Source organism: Pleurodeles waltl, chromosome 1_2 (assembly GCF_031143425.1).
Source record: "Pleurodeles waltl isolate 20211129_DDA chromosome 1_2, aPleWal1.hap1.20221129, whole genome shotgun sequence".
NCBI classification, from domain to species: Eukaryota; Metazoa; Chordata; class Amphibia; order Caudata; family Salamandridae; genus Pleurodeles; species Pleurodeles waltl.
This window is the reverse complement of record NC_090437.1, coordinates 597,369,777-597,388,991: the sequence shown is the minus strand read 5'-3', so window position 1 is coordinate 597,388,991 and position 19,215 is coordinate 597,369,777. Positions and strand designations below refer to the sequence as shown.

Below are 19,215 nucleotides of genomic sequence, written 5' to 3'. Positions count from 1 at the left end.
TCCCACTCAAGTCCCCCCTCATTATACGCTTGATGCACTATAGGACGGCCCCAGAGTAAAGTCAGATGATGGCGTTTGCGATCATTGTTGTGATCACCGGCAGGAGTGGATCCTGCTCCCCTCTGAATGCAAACTCACATATGTGTCTTTATATGTTGCTATTTTTTATTAATGAATTATGATTTAGTTTTTTTCCTGCATTAAGCCCACTAACGTCTTAGCTTTATTCCGCACTTATACACATTATAATTAAGATCTTGCTTTTTTATTCCATGATGTTCACTGCACATGTTAGTTGAACCAATTAGTAAGCATAGCCACGGTCTGAAGCTGGCATATCAAAGCGAAGATTTCAGAAAGTAATAGAGTCAGCTCTTACTGGCGATACAAATATTTTTTCTGTCAATGTCTTTTGGCGTTCTAGCCACAAGAAGAACAGGGCACCATAGCGCTATCTGCAGAGTTTGACTGTATCACATGCTCTTGATTCCATTTACCTGCACTGAGAAAAAGTGCATCAATGTAGCACCAACATATATGGATTTTAATATTACCTGCTACACATGATCCAAGGTGAAGTTCTGGTCCGTTGAATAGAAAATTGCTTGCTTTTTTTGAATGCTTGTTGCTTATGTCTGCATTAAACACGGGACAGAAGCATATTATTAACTAATTCTAAATTGTCTCTTAAAAATAATATTGACTCGTAATATATATTACAGAGTCCATCATTATTAGTGTCTGGAAATTACCATCTACAATATGTTGTTTTCTTTCTGTTTATTTTCGTGTACTCAAAACCTTAAAACTCTGAAGGTAAAAAATAGGAATTCACTCCTATCGTTCCCAAGTCTATGGGACAGAGACATTTTTAAGCTTTCACCCTTTGCATTGAGGTAATTCATCATGGCTATATAACTTAAAATGTGTCTGATTTTTCAAATATGTACATTATTATGATTCCTGTACATAACAACACATTTTCTACAGTTTCCAATCTCCAAACACTAATTGCTGAAAGGCTGCATTCCCACTTTTTGTTCTGGCTACAGAGAGCATTGGTTGTTTAACACAATTTAGTTTAGACATTTAGGCCCTCATTATGAATTTGGCGGGCGTAAACTCGTCCCACCACCTTCCCGCCAGTGCGGGCAGAACACCGCCGGCCTTATTACTGGTTCACCACAGGGCCGGCGGGCGGAAATAACTTTGCCTTGCTCGGAATCGAGCCGACGGCAATGTGGCGGTGCAGTGGGTGCAGCAGCACCCATCGTGCATTCCAATGTCCGTAATTTGGGTAGTGGAATGCGTGACGGGACTGTGCATGGGGGCCCCCCGATGCCCCTATTCCGTTAACCTTTCATGTAGCGCTGCCCTGGTGGATTACAGCCGCCGGGATCGCCAGGCTGCCAGCTGGCGGCAGCCTGGCAGTGTCATAGGTCCGACCATGGCGGCTCTGCCACGGTCATAATATGACTGCCCACCGCCAGCCCGTTGGCAGTGGGACCGCCATCGCGAGTCTGGCGGTGAGTAGACTGCCAGACACGTAATGAAGGCCTTAGTTTAGAAATTATTTTAAATATAAATTGGATAGGCTTTTTCTCTCTCACGCCGTGCTTTGGCTGTTTGGTGTACCATTCTATCTCATATCAAATGCTTGTATTATAATGCAGGAGTGACAATATTGCATTAAAAAAATTCACTCAACATCACAATATACATACCACAATTACCACACCATTACTACCACTACTATTACCAGGACTGCTTCAGTTACCACCACCACCACTACTATTATCACCTTATCTACTAGCATTATCACTACTACCACTAACATTACCCTCGCTACTACTGTCATCACTTGCATTGCCACCACCTTAAATGCTACAATCAACATTACCACCACAACTTTTACCACCATTACTACCACCAGCATTACCACCCATGTTCACCTCCACAATTACCACATTACCACTGCCAACATCCAAGCAACAGTTCCGCCATTACTAGCATACCACTACCCTTACCTCATCAGCATTTTGGGCTAACAGTAGTAAAACAAGCATTTGCTAACCTCTATCTTTATGGTGGCTGAGGGGCAATCTAGAGCCCTCTACTGGCAAAGACCTTGAAGTGGTCGTACTTCACTGCGCATATGTTTCTGTTAAACTTTTTGCGCTTAGGAACAGAAATTATCCAACCTTGCCTCAGTTTAAAAGAGCTAAAATTAATTAATAATGGTGTGTTGCTTCATAAGAGATATACTCCACTTTGAAATATTGTACTCCCAAGTCATTGGGCGAACAGATTGAGGAAAAGCAATGGTGCCCTGGTATATTTAAAAATCTATGATACAATGGAGTTTGTTAGGGCTGATTAATTCTTCTTCAGCATTAGTCTGAATGAGATCATATACTCTCCGAGGCAGGTTATGAAGGCAAGAGGAAAGTGCTACTTTAGGGGAAAAAAGATGTTAGCATGGAGGAGTGCTGGAAAGAGAGTAATGAAAACCCCAAAAACGTAACATAAACCTATCACCAAGCACTCCACTTTAAAAGCTGGACATCTGAAGAACTCCCCAGGGATGGTGGGCCTCATACCCAAAGATGAAGTGTTGTGAGACTACATGCGCTAGGACCCTGGCAGTTCTAGGCGGACTCAACAGAGGAATTACATAACTTGCTGGGAGGTGTTAAGATGTTGTTAACAGTTATGTCTTAATTAATTTTTCATAAATATGGGCCTAAGTATTTAAAGAACCTTACCGTGATGGAGTACACAAAGTGCTGAAGAAAATCTTGCAGACTAATGCAATATTGTATTGTCAGATCATAGAAGCATCAGGTACCAAGTTTAATCTGATGCTGATGTACAATGAAAGGTACATTTTCTATCAAACGAGACAGCAAGCTGGTGAAAATATGGATAGATATGTTGAAAGACTTCATGTGCTTCACAAACACTGTAAATTTAGTGAATTTTATGGTGAAGAGCCAATATGCCTCAGAGTCATTGATGGCTCATCCTACAAAGGCAGTTCAACGTCATTATCATGCACCAGTAAAGAATATGGATGTGCAATGATGGTATCCACCAAGGAATGACAGGCACATGTCTGTTTGGCTGCTTGCAAGGAAGAACAAAAGACAAAGGCAAATCATCAAGCGAAACAACTAAATTCATTTCAGCACTGCACAAAGATTACATTAAAGGTCAACGGTTGCCCAATAATAGACAGTGGTGCGTCGATTAACATCATGCCAGTCGAAAAGTTCAATAGCCTGTCTCCTGTGCCACTCTTCAACCTGTCAAACACAAAGGTATACTTGTGGTCTGCTTCTAAACCATTGCAGAGTCAAGGGTCATTCACAGCAACAATGCAACATAAAACACTATTGGTGCAAGAGCCAATTCACGTTCTTCAAGGTGCTTTGACCAGTATATGCCTACTCAGTTTTGCCACTGCTGCTGAAACGGGACTGATATCTCTTACTTACAACCTCCACACTCAATCTGAAATTGTGAGTCAGTTTCCGTCATTGTATGGCCTAGGAAGACTCAAAACAATGAAAGTGCAACTTCATATTAATGAGGACAATTGCCCTGTTGCCCAGCAGCACCGAAGAGTCGCTTTTCACTTGCAAGAAGCTATTGAGAAAGAATTAGAAACGCTGTTTAAGCATCATGGAGCGCTCCACTGGTCCTACTCCATGGGCTTCGCCTATAGTGGTAGCGCCAAAAATGAACAGTGGATGTGCAGTGTGCATCTATGTTGTTATGCACCAGGTCAACACAACAATCAAGAGAGAAAGACACCGTGGTCCACACCTAGCAGACATGATCATACAACTGAACGGTGCCGGAGTTTTTTCCCATCTGGACCTGAACAAGGGATATCATCAGCTCAGACTTGTTGGAAGAGAACTGCAGGTACATCACTACTTTTTTGACACATGTTGGTTGGTTCAGATACAAAATGTTGAGTTGTGGAATGTCAGCAGCTGCAGAAATATTTCAGGGTGTTATATGTCAAATAATTCAACATGTCATGCATGCTTTTAATTACAGTGATGACATACTGGTATTTGGAGCAACACCAGAGGTGCACAACAAGACTGTTACACAAGTCTGCCAGTTAGTTGCTGATGTAGATCTCACTCAGAAGGTATCAAAGTGTGAGTTTCACAAGACCAAACTTAAATTCTTAGAGGCACATATTCTCTGATGGGGGGGTGACTCATGACCCAGATAAAGTGCAAGCACTGTCAGCTACATGCCCCCTAAAAGATGTCACCATGCTGCGATCCTTCTTAGGCCTGGCCAGTTATAGTAAACTTTGCTCAACATAATGGTCATCCGAAGGCGGAGTAACACATTGTGGCCTATGCCAGTTGAAGCCTGTCTGACACAGAACATGCCTATTCTTAGGCGGAGAAAGAGAGCCTGACTGTAGTGTGGGCCTGCAACGATTTTCATATGTTTCTATATGGAAAACGTTTCACTATCATTAAAGACCACCAAATGCTGCTCACTACTTTTTGAAACCCGAAAGCCAAGGTGCCCCCTCACATTGAGAGGTGGGGGTTTCGACTGCAAGAGTACGACTATGCAATTGTTCTCAAGCTGGGCAAAGAGCAGTAACCTGCTGATTACGTTTCACAAGTATCACTACATTGTCACGGTGCGACATTCAGAACGGATGAGGAGTATATTAACTTTATTGTGAGGTCCAGCACACCAGCAGCCCTATCCACTGAACAGATTATTTTTGCTACAAATGCAGATAACAACATGCTTATCCTCAAAGACATAATTTCAGCTCAGTGGTGGAAGAGAAGCAATCAACCTTTTAATGATGATGTTGAATTTCAAAAGTTCAAAAATGCACAGGATGAACTGTCCATGACCAGGAAGGTGTTGTATTGAGAGGCTTGAGAATCATCATACCTGAGAGCCTAAGATAGTAAGTCATTGAACTAGCCCATGCCCTAAGAGAGAAGTGTGGTCCCTGCACCTAGACGAGCGAGTTGAGAGGGAACTAAAAGAGAGTTATCTTTGAAACTGCCTTTCCCCCAACGTGGTACAGCATCCATTGACAATGTCTGACCTTCCTGCACAGGTGTGGGAAAGAGTTGCAGTTGATTTCTTTGGGCCCTTAGTGGAGGAGCTATTATCAACAACCCATGACAAGTTCATCGACCTGCTGGATGACATCTTTGCAGCATGGGGTATCCCTGCCATTCTCGAATCTGAAAAAGATCTGTCATTCAGTATCAAAAAATTCAAGGAGTTTCTAGTCAGACTAAATGTCAAGCATCAAAGAGTACACCTATGTGGCCCCAAGCCAATGGCATTGTGAAACGATTCATGGATACCTCAAAAGGGTAATTCAAAAAGCATTGACGGAAGGGGTCGAGTTACATAAAGCCCTTCGTGCTCATTGTTCAACTCCACAATCCATAACTAGGCAGAGTTCTGCCCCCTTGCTATTTGGGAGAGCCATCTGAACCAAACTGCCACAGTGGACAGAGAACCGACCCTTGAATGCTGGTAAGGTTCATATCACAGACATTTCTCAAAACTGCAAAATGAAAACATAGCTCAGGAAATATTCTTCGAAGAAGGTGTCTGGGTCCTGGTCAAGCAGAAACTAAAGCAGAAAACAAACACTCCATTTGCTAATAATCCTCTGAGGGTAGTGACATGCAGAGAACACATGGTGACTGCACACCGTCCCGGAACCTCCATCACACAGGAGTCGTCACACATTAGGCACCTACCTCCACTTTCGTCAGCTCTTGCAGTTATGGATAAGGCAGTCCCACCTAACAGTCTAGATCAAGCATCAGAACCTGTGGCATCGGTGCACAACCAGAGTGCATCTCAACCACCTTATGCCAATCAATCTGGCCAACTAGTGCGAATGCCTCAACGACTTATCGAAGAAATGTAATGTGACTGTTTGTAATTTTTATTTACCCAAGGGGGGTGGATATGGCGTGAGCACTACCTAATTTAAAGTTATATTATTAAGTTGTGTTTGTAGCATATTGTGCTAGATTCAAGCCAGTAAACCAATACCACTGTTTTGTTAGTGGCTTGTTGCAGGAGATGACCAAGTATTGATTGATATCATGTATACCAAAGACTGTTAAAAATCCTAAGAAAGTCAGCCGCAAATATTGCAAATATTCTTAAGAAGAAAGGGTCATTTTTTAAATATTTTGCGATGCTCACAATACATGCAGCAGCTAGATTGGAAGACTGCAGGATAATTTTGGAATTCTTAATAAAAGCATAAGTTGCATGATGGCATAATATTGGCTTCATATATCTGAGAGATTGTTTAGTGGGATTATAGTGGAAATCTTGAAGTTTTCGTCAAAAATATAAACACCGAACTTCTTTTTGTTTGTCACTTAATGAATCCAGCAGTCATTTCGCAAAAATTGAAATTGAGTAATATTGAGAAGTCTCCCAAATTAATTTTAAAATTAGTTATTGATCAGCTTGCTATGGGTGTGGGGATATAACTTATATCAACCTTTAATACCTTTAAACAAAGTAACACCTTCAGGCAATTTTCTGATAACCAAGATATGGGTAGAAGAAACCAGCATATCAATAAATTAACGGATTTGGAAATCTGTGACTAAGCTAAATTTTTCAGCAGTCTGAGTCACCAATATTATACGTCTAAAGGGTGGTTACTTTATTGGATTCCTGCTTTTCTCTATAATACCTGAGTAAACATTGTCCAACACTCTTTTAGGTATTTAATGGAGAATGTGGGTGGTTAGTACTATTTTGGCCTGAGCTTGTTCTCGCTTAGGCCAGTACTGCCAAGAGATGTTTCAGTTTTCAAACAGCTGGTTAGGAATTTACATTTATTAGCTTCACAAGAGGCTTTTTTACTACATGCTGATCATATAATTGAGGCCACAAATGATCAAGCAGATCTAATTTTCACATCCATGGCTGTGGTTAGGTCAGTTATCTCTCACCATTGAAAATCAGAAAGTGCCCCACTTTTCCAGAATTGGTTTGATAAGATGCCTTGAGTCACATTTAGAAACTTACTTTATGCATCCTGCGAAAGTGCCTAACATGTTAGTAACATTTTTAGTTTTTTTTATTGTTCCTGATATTAATATATTTAATATTGTGCGAAATTGGGTTGATTTAAGAACAAAATATGTGTTGTAAGGAAATTTTATTAAAAGCAATTGTTTTATGGTTCATATACATGGTTAAACATTTATCAGTGATTTGTTTTGTTATACGTTTCTTTTCTACAGGCCAAAATATATGAGTAAATGTAAGCGACATTATGGAGGTGCTTTTTTAAATATAATGAATTTCTGATAAATCATCATGTATAATATATTTAGAAATACACATCTCCCACAGTCATCATCAGAAGTATATAGGACTGTTGAGGGCAGACGTTAGCAGCCAATAAGCCTTCATTTTCTGTGCTTTGTTAGTGTGCATAAACTCAGCCATGTCAAACCACGTTAAAAATAACTATCAAACAAATATTATATTCCAGATTTTGTGGCAACGGACAGCTCGAAAAGTTCAACTCGACTTGACTAATAGTCTCCCGAATTTTCCATTGGAAAAATCCCTCCTTCGCAGTGACGAAAGTTGGAAAGTTCTGCCAGTTCCAAGGCGGCTGCAGAACAGGCAGGTGGATATCGGGGACCTGGCTCCTGCAAACACCGAGCGCTTTATTAAGGCCTTAAAGTCTTCGGCTCAAGGCATACAGGTAATGAGTGCACAGTGTACAGGGTACTGTTAAAGCAGAAATCTCGGCTATATTTTATTCATAGCTGACTAGATAGCGGATTTCATACTCTAGGTCGATGGACTGAACCGAATCTGCTTTAAAGAAAACATCACAGTGAATACGTGAGAAACATCAAATTAAACACACCATGATCATTTGAACCATCAATAACTACACCAGTTTATTAAGAAGTTAAAATGTTTATTTCCCTATATTAACAATGCTAAAGTCATGAAAATAATTCTCTAACTCAAATGATACATATAAAGAAACAATAAAGGCTGATTGAATCGACAAATGTAGCTAAGTTTAATAAATGCAATTAGAATCAATGCCTCAATAGATAAAACACAGAACCATAGCAATAGAATCTGAGCAAGAGAAATTGAATACATTGAATTAACAAACAAAAGGAGTCAATGGCCATTCAATAAGTATGAGACTAACACCTCACTAACCACTAATTAGCATTAACATGTTGGACTTTATGTAAAAGATTTAGTAACACGAATTTAGAAAACATCTAGCTATGGTGTTATCAAAAATAGCAGCAGTATTAAAACATTAACAGTTAGTACCTGAAAAACAAAAGACACCAATACACAGCTCATACATTTACCCAATCTCTAAGGTAATCAGCAACAACGTCTACTTCATGAGGGGGTCAGCAACATCAGCCTCAGAAACAGTAACAAGGTAAGGGTAGATGGTTTAGAGTTTGGACTATAAAATTACTAAACCACCAAAGCATTAGTTCACTATTGAACAGACAATAGTAAACTTAGAAAAAAATAGTAAACACCAGAATGTCAGTAGACTAACTGGTAAAGCATGAAATGTCAACGTGACAGATCACATGAAGTAACGTATCTCAAGAATAATCTGCATCATCTGCCAAGGAACTCTGAATCTAACTAATAGCCACTGAACATTAAATTAAACTTGTTAAACTTTTATGATTGGCTAAAACATAAGGTGAGAAAAGTATGTCCAATGAGAAAACTAACAGATATCAAAATTATACAAAATGTTAGTTCTGTGATTAATTGTTGGTTGTTTTTTCATTGACGAAACTCAAACTAATACAACTTGTGTCTTGTACATCCTCTTCTCCGGCTGCATCTGTAGACCCATTGTTTGACACCTTCTGAATACGCTGTGACAGGACAGTGATTACAAAATATGGAAACATTTCCTCTGCACCATTTCCTCAAGGGAAAAACATGAGTTAGAAACATGACTACAGGCAAATATGCAAATACAATGAATGAAGTATGTTAGGCAACGGAGATGAAGTCAACAGAGTACACTAGAAACATTTCATACAGATAACATTGCACAGTGGCCTTGCTTCTGCTTCAGCCCAGCAGAGGCCATGAAATACTCATTTTATTTCAGCATTTATTTTAGCAGAGAACATGCTCTTAAAGAGGCAGAATATTTTTCATCATAGTGTTAACTTAGCATTTAGAAAACATATGCAGGCCTTTTCACTCAATGGCGGCCACTAAGTAGGTCACACTTTTTGTAAACATAGATTTATAATCAAATTAATTCACACATTAGTATATAAGTATGATTATGTAAAGACAAAATATTTATGACAAAATCTCAGCTCTCACAATCCCTCCTTTGATGACTATATATGTGATCACACAAAAACCCAAAATAAATTTATTTATTTTAATTCATTACTTAGAATTTAATTTCATTCACATTTGTATGCATTTTCTTTCTCCTTGAATTTTTCCCATAATGTTTTTCTATTTGAACATCTACCCTCCTCTGATTCTTTTCAAATCTTCTTCTTTTTATCATTTGAAATAATTTGTATATTCCCCAAATTCCAATTAGACAAAACACAATAACTGAAATCCATTTCACAAATTTTAACACAATACCTTCTACTAGGTTGCCAATCCAATTTCCCACTGAAGTAATTCCCTTGCCAGCTTTTTCCCAAATAGTAGTTTCAGTTAAATCTTTTAATTCAGTTTTATCTTTTGTTATATTGTTAATCAAACCTCTAACTAATTTACTGTTGTCCGGTATGTATGAACAAGAGTGATGCGGACCAAGCAATTTACAAGTTCCGCCCTCCTTTGCTAGGAGAAAGCCTAACGCAAGGCGGTTCTGAAGAGTCGTAGCTCTTGTTGCAGCCATTTCAGTATCTAAGAGGAGAATAGCTCCTGAATAATCTGTTAACATGTTATCCACTACTGTAGACATCTTTTGTATTTTCATTGAATTCAGAACAACTCCCACTTTAGGAATTATTGCTCCAAATATGTCACCCACAGTGCTAGAAACTGATTCCTGCTTGTGTCTCTGTTGTATTTCAGTAAATGTAGGAAACTTACTCAAGTCACTAAGTTGGTACATTTTGGGAAAGACTATTGTCAAATAAAATGTGCCATACCATGCTCCAGGAAGACGGTAATAAGCATTTTTCCCACAGATATAGTAGACTCCAGGCACTGGAGGATCTTGACCATTCAGCATAAAGATCCATTTATTCCTAAACAAAAACACATGCCTACATTCACTTGTTCCCACGAATATTCTATCTACACTAGACGGCGGCCTATATACACAAAGCTTACCTACATGTAGTGAATCTAAAGTTCGTTTTCCTTGTTTAGTAACGTCAGTGTATGCACGATCAGTTCCAGGACTTCGTAAAACTAATCCCTTATCTATTGTAGCTTTAATCGCTCTTCTCCTATCCTCTACGTTATCTTTTTTACTGGTGTAAGTAAACAGGTCAAATTATTTCGATGGGCAAATGCTGTCCCAAACGTTAATGTGGGTTCAAAGAAACCCTTTACTATTTCTATGTTGTAATCCCTAGCTATCTTACTAAGATCATTAATGATAGGCACGAAAGAAAACACAATGCCTACATATGAGTAGAAATATTTAATACACTCTTGGTTATAGAATTGTGTTGGTAAAAGACTACAACTTATGCCATAAGTAAGCGGCAGACTGTGATAGGCAATTCCCTCCTCAAACAGTGGCTGGAATCTGCGTACAGGCTAACAATTTTTCACATCCATTACATCAACATACTCATGCAATAAGCGATAGAAGACCTTAGAAGAAAGTTCTTTCTCTTCATGTAAGTATTTTCCATCTATTTTAAACCTATCTATTGCTGAAAAAATAGAAATTGGCTATGAAGGAGTAATAGTTGTAAGCTTAGCTATGGTATGCTTGGCCCCATTTGAATCAAAGTCAATCACACTCACAATCAATAACAAACATACTATTGCACAAACAATTGCCAAACTACTACCTATGAATTTGCAATTCTTAGTGTGTTGATTACTAAAGTTTCCCATGGTCTGTAAAGAATCAAAAAGTAAAAGCAAAAAACAAAATATGGCTATGCAGCAAAAATCACAAGAAAAAAAACCAAAAAGACAAAACATTTTAAATCTTCAACGTGCAGTCTTAGATCTTCAATCCTTCCTATTTTTTTTTTCTTTTTCAAAAGTTCATTCACACTATCAAGACCCTTTGTCAAAGTTCGGTAGAGGTTGTCAAAATCGGTTTAGCAGCTTGTCAATTTATATTATCTAAGTCTTTTTGCCTTCATTTTTCAAAATTAAAATTTTTCCTTTTCCAACTAATCTTCATCAGCTCCCTTCATGTGCCAAAATATAGACCTGGAATGTCTCTGTCAAAACAAAAATTCTAAAATTCTTCTTGCCATTCATTAGTAGTTGCATATGCCCATTCAGGACCAGAATATCTCTTATTCACAACTCTTTTCCTTTTCAATCTTGGACCATTTCTGGCTTCTCCTTCACTCAGATCTTCTTCTCTGTTCAACACGTTTTCTTCCTGAATTGGTGGCACCACGTTGATCTTCCCTGCTTCTAAGCAAAACCACTGAAAGGTAATAACTGGCCAGTTATCACCTTTCAGTGGTTTTCTTGTTAATGCTCTTTTCAGAATTGTAGGATAAGCCTCAATCCAAATGACTGAAAATACACACAATCACCAACAAGTACTCCAAACCAGCACACACAGGCATCTCAATGAAATCCATCTGCATTCTGCTAAATGGCCCTCCCACCATGCCAATATGTCCAATATTGACCTATGTCCTTTTGCCAACATTCATCTGTTGACAAACAATGCATCTATGGCAAATTGCTTTGGCATCCTGTCAAAACCTTTGATTGAACCAATGCTGCTTTAAACTGGGTGCTCTCCCTAGGTGAGCTTGTCCATGATAGCATCTAGCCATTTGAGTCAGTAGACTATTTTGCAGAACTACTTTCCCTTCTCCTGTTATCCAGACATCATCATCCCTTTGGGCACGTTTGAGCTTTTGCCAGTCTCTGCGTTCCTCTTTAGGAACATTATCTTGTTGAGCCTTAAACTCTTCCAAAGTGTCAATAATTTGCGTGGTAAAACTCGTATAGACTTCATCATTTTCAGGCAACAATTCCCAGTTTCCTTTGAAGGATATGCAATTCAAGACGCAAAACTTTGTGACTTGATCTGCATATGCATTTCCCAATGACATGTAATCTTGTGATCTCTGATGTGCACTGTATTTTACCACACCAACTTTCTCAGGCTTCTGAATGGCTTATACAATTCAGGAATTATTTCACCATTTCTTATTGGTGAACTAGAAGAAGCCAGGAAACCTCTCTGTGACCAAATGTGGCCAGAGTTGTGCACAATGTCGAATCCATATTGACTGTCTGTGTAAATTGTCACTTTCATTTGAACCATCAACAAAGATAATTTAATCATTCACTTCCAGGCAGGTATCTCTAATATCTGCTCTGGGTTGTGTGCATAACTCTGTAATCTCCAGACAATCATGTTCTGTATCATCCACTTTGTCAGAGCAAGTATTCTCAAACGGGAGTAAGGTTGCTGGGTTAAGCACTATACATCTCCTAATCGTAACATTTGGAGACCCCAAGATTGCGGTCTCATATCTGGTCAGCCTAGAGCTGGTCAGATACTGTGTCTTGGACCGGCTAAGCAAGATCTCAATAGAATGTGGTACCATAATAGTAAGTGGATAACCCATCACTATGCTCTCGCTCTGAGCGAGGCTCTACTCAACTGCTGCAACGGACCGCAAACAACCAGGTAAAGCTGCTGTGACCGGATCCAAAGTAGCTGAAAAATATGCTAATGGGTGGTTTACACAAACATGAGTCTGACTGAAAACAGACAAAGAACATGCATCACATTCATGACAAAAAAAAAGAAACATTTGGTGTCATCAGGCATATCTAAAGCTGGAGCTTGACGCAAACTTTCTTTCAGATCAGTAAATGTTTTCATACAAGCTGCATCCAGTACTATAGGATCAGAAACATCTTTATGAGTCAGCTTTTCTGAGGGCTTTGATAGAAGTGAAAAATTTGGGATCCACTGGCGACAGTAAAAAACCATTCCTAGAAACATCTTCACATCTTTTTGTGTATTTGGTACTTTCATTTGTAAAATTGTAGCTACTCTCTCTCTGGAAATTTTCCGAATTCCTTTCTCAATCAGATGACCCATATATTTCTGACAATACTGCAAATTAGCAGGGGACAATTTATATCCATTGTCTCCCAGGAAATTCAACAATGCAATCGTATTGTATTTACACCCTTCTTTTGTCTTTGATGCAATCAACAAATCATCAAATTGCACCAATGTTGATTGGTAAGGCATCACCAATGACTCCAAATTCTTTTTCAAAATCTAGTTGGAAATAGATGGAGACTCTGAAACCCCTTGTGGAATTCTACACCAGCAGTAGACCTTGCTCAGGAATTTAAAACAAAAAAAGATATCTGCTGTCCTCATGAAGAGGCACAGAAAAGAACGCTTGACATAGGTCTTACACAGTAAACCATTCAGCATCGCATGGGATCTGAAACATAATCACAGCTGGATTTGGCACAACTATACAACACTTAATCACTATGTCATTTATTTTTCACATATCCTGCACAAGACGATTTTTCCTACATGGCTTTCTCAAACCCATTATTACTGAATTACATGGGCTACTCATCACTTCTTTCAAAATTCCTTCCTCCACAAACTGTTCTATTAAGAGTTTCACACCTTCGATTGCGTCAATCGTCATTGGATATTGTGGAATCTGAGGAAAAACTACATTTCGCTTAACTGTGGCTCAAACTGGTTCTGCTCCTTTTATCAACCCAATGTATTTTCCTGAAAGATCCCAAACCTTAGACTTAACAGTCTTTTGCATATCACGAGGAAGAGCTTTCACTTCAAAAACTGGAAAGAAACTAATCAAAGGAGCTTCCTCAATTACTGGCTCATCAAAACTAATCAAAGAAATTCTTCAGACATTCATTGCTGACAGTAAGTGTCTGGTCTTCTTCATCGCTGTTTGTTTGCATTTTGATTCCCTCATCAGAACAGGTAATTGAACATTTTGTTTTGCATAATAAATCCCTTCCCAGTAGTGACACTGGACTTGAATCACAAACCACAAACTTGTGCTAACCTTTAAAATTACCAATTTTAACCAAAACTCGTTCTGTAATTGGGTTTGTCAAATATTGATTTGCAACTCCCACAATCTAAATTGTCTTCCCTGATAAGGGCAAATCTGGAACCTCTGCAGATCGTACTGTTGAGCGTGTAGCTCCAGTTTCAACCAGAAAATAAAGTTTGTGACCATGCACTTTTCCCTTAACATAAGGATCTTTCTGATCCACTTCTAATGAAGCAGCCAACAAGCATTCTTCCTCATCTGAACTATCTGTCAGCCCTACATTGTTTATTCCATTCTCACTGTGTAAAGGAAATTGATGAATTATTACTTTGATTTAGTCTCTGACCTGTGACTACCTGAGAAATCATCACCTGTTGCTGATCCATTGGACACTGCAGTACTTGCAATTGTCTAGGCATTTGACTTTGTTGTGCATGCACCATCTGCACTTGTGGCTGAATCTGCTGTTACTGGGGTAAATGTACCTGTTGTACCTGCAGTTGTACATTTTGCACATGCTGTATGGGTTGGAAAGGTTGGAAACCCTGCATCGGATTTACATTATTCTGGAAATTTTGAATTTGACCTCTCATTCTGGGTCCTCGCATATTCTGGAAAGCATTGACACAATTCATCTGTTGAACAACACCTCTTTGCTTTAACATTGGACACTACCTTTTCCAATGCCTGATTCCTCTGCAAACATGACAAGGTAACATTCTTTTTCCCTGTGGCTCTCCTTGCATCATCACGGAATTCAAATCTACACCTCGATTAACACTTCCCATTGACATTCCACCACAACCTCTACCTCTGCCTTGATTCTGAAACATGCCCTTTCCCTGTTGCTGCTGAGGCTGAAAACCTACCTGAATCCCTGTCTGTGCAGCCTTGATCTGCATCACCATCGCTTTCTCTTTGAACGTTTTCTGTTTCAATTCAATGTCATCATTACAGTATTTTGCATACTGCCGCACCTCATCAATCGGCTTTGCTTGCCACCAAATCAAATGACTCTTAATGATCTGGCTAATTTCTGCTCTGAGTCCTTCAACAAACCTGAACACAAAACAAATCATGTCTTTCGGCTCAATTCTTTCAATACCACTGTAGTGTTTAAATGCTTTTAACAACCTCTCATAGTATGCATGAATCAATTCTTTCACTTCCTGAGCAGTCCTATCAATGCTCTGTCAATGTTTTGAAACATGTTGAAATTCTCGTGTTCCGGAATTCAATGACCTTATAGTAATTCTTCATTACCTCAGGAGATGGTGCACCTGTTGATGGATTTCATGGCGGCTCACTTGTTGGCCAATCTACACTCCTCTTACACTCGATCCACAAATCTGCTGGAACAAGCATCTCCAAAAGAGTGTTTAAATCCTCCCATAGGCATTTAGCAAGTTTCACATACCTATCTGTTTGCTGGTACCATTCCACTAGTTTCTCCCTCGAACTGGGGTAGTCATTTGTAAATGACAAGATATCACTTCTGCTCCAAGGGACATGTACAAAATTTCCTCCTGGAATCTCTCTCATTGGTAGAACTTTTACTGGCTCTTTAATTTGTGTTACATCTATAAGAGGAGTATCTGAACCTTTCCTCAGCCGTTCCCTTTTCCTGACCCATCTGCCTTCCCATTTTTCTAAAGCTCTCCAAATTTGTACTCTCTCAAGTAACTCTCTAAGATGTGTTTTCATCCCTGCAGACCTAATGCGTTCAAAATCTTCAGCTTCAAAATTCAATGTATAACTTATTTTCAGGCTTTATGTTTTTGTAAGATCTATTTCATATTTGTCTGCTAACTCTTGTAATTGCTGATGCACTTCAGCTGCTCCCTCCGTATTTAATGGACACAAATCTCACAACTCAGCTTCAGTATAAGATTCGAGTCTATTTACTCCCATTGTCCCTTCAAGAAGCTCACCTGCTTCCATTGACAATATTGTTTTGTTTATAAACTCCTTTTCTTTAAACTGATTCTCTGGAACATTGGAAACACTTAATTCTTCCAACCACCTTGTTAATTGTTGTGCAGTCAAACCTAGTAATGAGATATTACTAGTTTACACACTCGGTAACTGTTGCTGCATTGGGTTCACATGTTGAGGTGTCAATATTTTTACCTTGGGACAGTTACCTGATCCAGCCATTTCAGAATTTCTAATAAGAGTTAAATCTAATAACGACTTTGTTCTATTTAGAGTCTGTCTTTTAGGTGACATTAACCTAGTGTTTTCATTCTGATTTTGAACTTCTTGATTTTCTGCACTTTTTTTGCCTTGGGCATATAAAGGCACAAGTGGACCAAATGTAATGGGTATCGATATTGCATCTGGGCTTGATCTGGTTTCTACATTCTGAGATTGCACTACTCCTGCATTCTGCATTTGAGGCAGTAACATAAGAGTGGGCTCTGTCTGAACCAATATCGGCTCCTGTTAAGTCTGTCCTGAGGATACTACTAGATTAGTAGTTGTGTTCAGAATCGGTATATCTGGGTAAAACCTAGAGACACTAAGTTGTGGCAGCTGTCTATTGTCTCTTGACTGATTGAAGCTGCTCTGCATTGGTATTTGCACTGAAGGACTAGTGTGAACTGAGCTCTGGTTCAGGTTAGGATTAACCTGTACAGAACTCTGAGTCATGTTATCGTTACTCTTTACTGGACTCTGTGTCACTGCAGCTGGTATTGGTGCAATATGGTTTGTAACAGTAGTACTCGAACCTTCTTGAGCCACATAAATTGGCGAATTATTTCTCAAAATTTGTGTAATAAACTCATCCTCGTCCGATTCCTCATCATTAATCAAAGACCTTTCAGATTCTTTTGATGTCTGTTCTTCAACTGTTGAAGAAGAACTCTTTTTAGATTTCTTTGAAGTTTTCTTTGTATCTTTCTTACTGTCGTCAGTCATTGCAGGAAACAACCTAACACCTTGTAAGTTATCTAGTCTCCACTGTTTCTGCTCACTGTCCCACCTAGCTTCTGCTAGTGACTTCTCTGCTCTTCTCATATTCCTCTCAAATTTCAATGTTTGTTGCTGTCTGGCTACTAGCTCCCAGATCGCTAATGCCTCGAACTGAGCTGGTGTTGGTGGAGGTCTTAGACCATATATCACCTGTCTCAAATTCTCGAAAATTCTCAAATTAAATGTACCATTTTCAGGAAATGCTAAACATCCTTCCTTCTGTGTGACTGTAATCCAACGTTTTAACCAAAGACACGCTCTGGTACCTTTCTCTTCAATTAGGATATATGCCGGAGTACCTTCTGGTGGACACATTTCTCTTTGCCTAGCCGGAATATACTCATCTCCTCTAAGAGCATTTTTTAAATCTTTGAAAAACTTCATTTTCACAAATTTTATGTAAAAAATCAATAATCAGGAAGTGACTGTAATCCCACAATCCTCTTCGCTCCCTTCTCGACCAATGCATTTCACGGTTGTCCACCAATCCGTTTGCGACCCTTCTCACTAACCAACTTATCCCAGTGCGGCACAAAAATGACATCACACTTACACACAACAGCTGACAAAGTTTTGCCTCTTGTCCTCCTAAACTCAAAAACACTCAAAACTGATGCAAAATTAATTGTGAGCACTTAATCAAACCAATAATAAAACAAATTTGTCTATTTTCTATAGGTAGGGTAATACAATCGCTTCAGGAACCTTACGAAATTTCACTGTCGGCTTTCACTCTTGCAGCTATTCTTCTTTCTCAGTTCTCCAGATTCATAAGCAAAGTTAGACCCGCAAATTTCACTCTCAACTGATCAATAGATACTGTCCTGGTGCACGTTGGACTTGCCAACTCTCAGTCGAAAAGACCAAACACTCCACTTAACTCATAAATTCGACTTACCAATCACGCCCGATTGGCCTACTAAATAGACAAATTACAACAGAAACCAAGTGTCTCAATACACTTTTAATATACTCTGGAGTCTTAGACCTACCCTGTGAGGTCTGTATACCATCAACCACGTGGACAATTTTTCTGAGAACCAAGCGCCACACACATATGAAGTTCGCTAACTTCCCTACTCTCACACTTTAGAGTACGCCGACTCTTTCTTTAACCAAATTTGGAGTACACCAACTCCACTAAAAAAATCTTACAACCAGCTCAATCAACTACAAATTAGCTAAAGCTGTGCAAGCGCATAATCTACTTCATTCAATCTAACAACAGAACACTGAGAACATTCCCTATCAACCTAGACAGACTCCAAAGACCTGGGAAAATCACTTTGGGTGTTTAAGAATACATTGTGTCCATTTTAAACAAAAATTTCAAAAACAATAATAAAAACAATCAAACCAATTTTCGCAATTTATGACATAATCCATGAGTCATTCAAAGAGATACTAGCCATCCTCTGCTATGAAAACTGTTAAAGCAGAAATCTCAGCTATATTTTAGTTGCTTTGAAGAATACGTCTTAGTGAATACGTCATAAACATCAAATTAAACACACCATGATCAATTTGACCATCAACAACCACACCAGTTTATTAAGAAGTTAAAATGTGTATTTCCCTATATTAACAATGCTAAAGTCACGAAAATAATTCCCAAACTCAAATGATACATGTAAAGAAACAATAAAGGCTGATTGAATCAACGAATGTACCTAAGTTTAATCAATGCAATTAGAATCAATGCCTCAATAGATAATACACAAAACCATAGCAATAGAATCTGAGCAAGAGAAATTGAATACACTGAATTATCAAACAAAAGGAGTCAATGACCATTCAATGAGTATGAGAGTAACACCTCACTAACCACTAATTAGCATTAACATGTTGGACTTCATGTAAAAGATTTAGTAACACAAATTTAGAAAACATCTAGCTATGGTGTTATCAAAAATAGCAGCAGTATTAAAACATTAGCAGTTGGTAC

At 38.8% G+C, this 19,215-nt stretch overlaps 1 protein-coding gene across 1 annotated transcript in view; it reads left to right on the top strand.

The window, feature by feature from the left end:
• The window catches only part of LOC138301776 (malate synthase-like), a 215,917-nt gene that overhangs the window by 42,678 nt on the left and 154,024 nt on the right, over positions 1-19,215 (top strand). Inside the window, exon 3 of the mRNA XM_069242281.1 lies at positions 7,553-7,771. Within this exon, the coding sequence (XP_069098382.1) occupies positions 7,553-7,771 (219 nt within the window). The remainder of the gene's footprint in view (positions 1-7,552; positions 7,772-19,215) is intronic.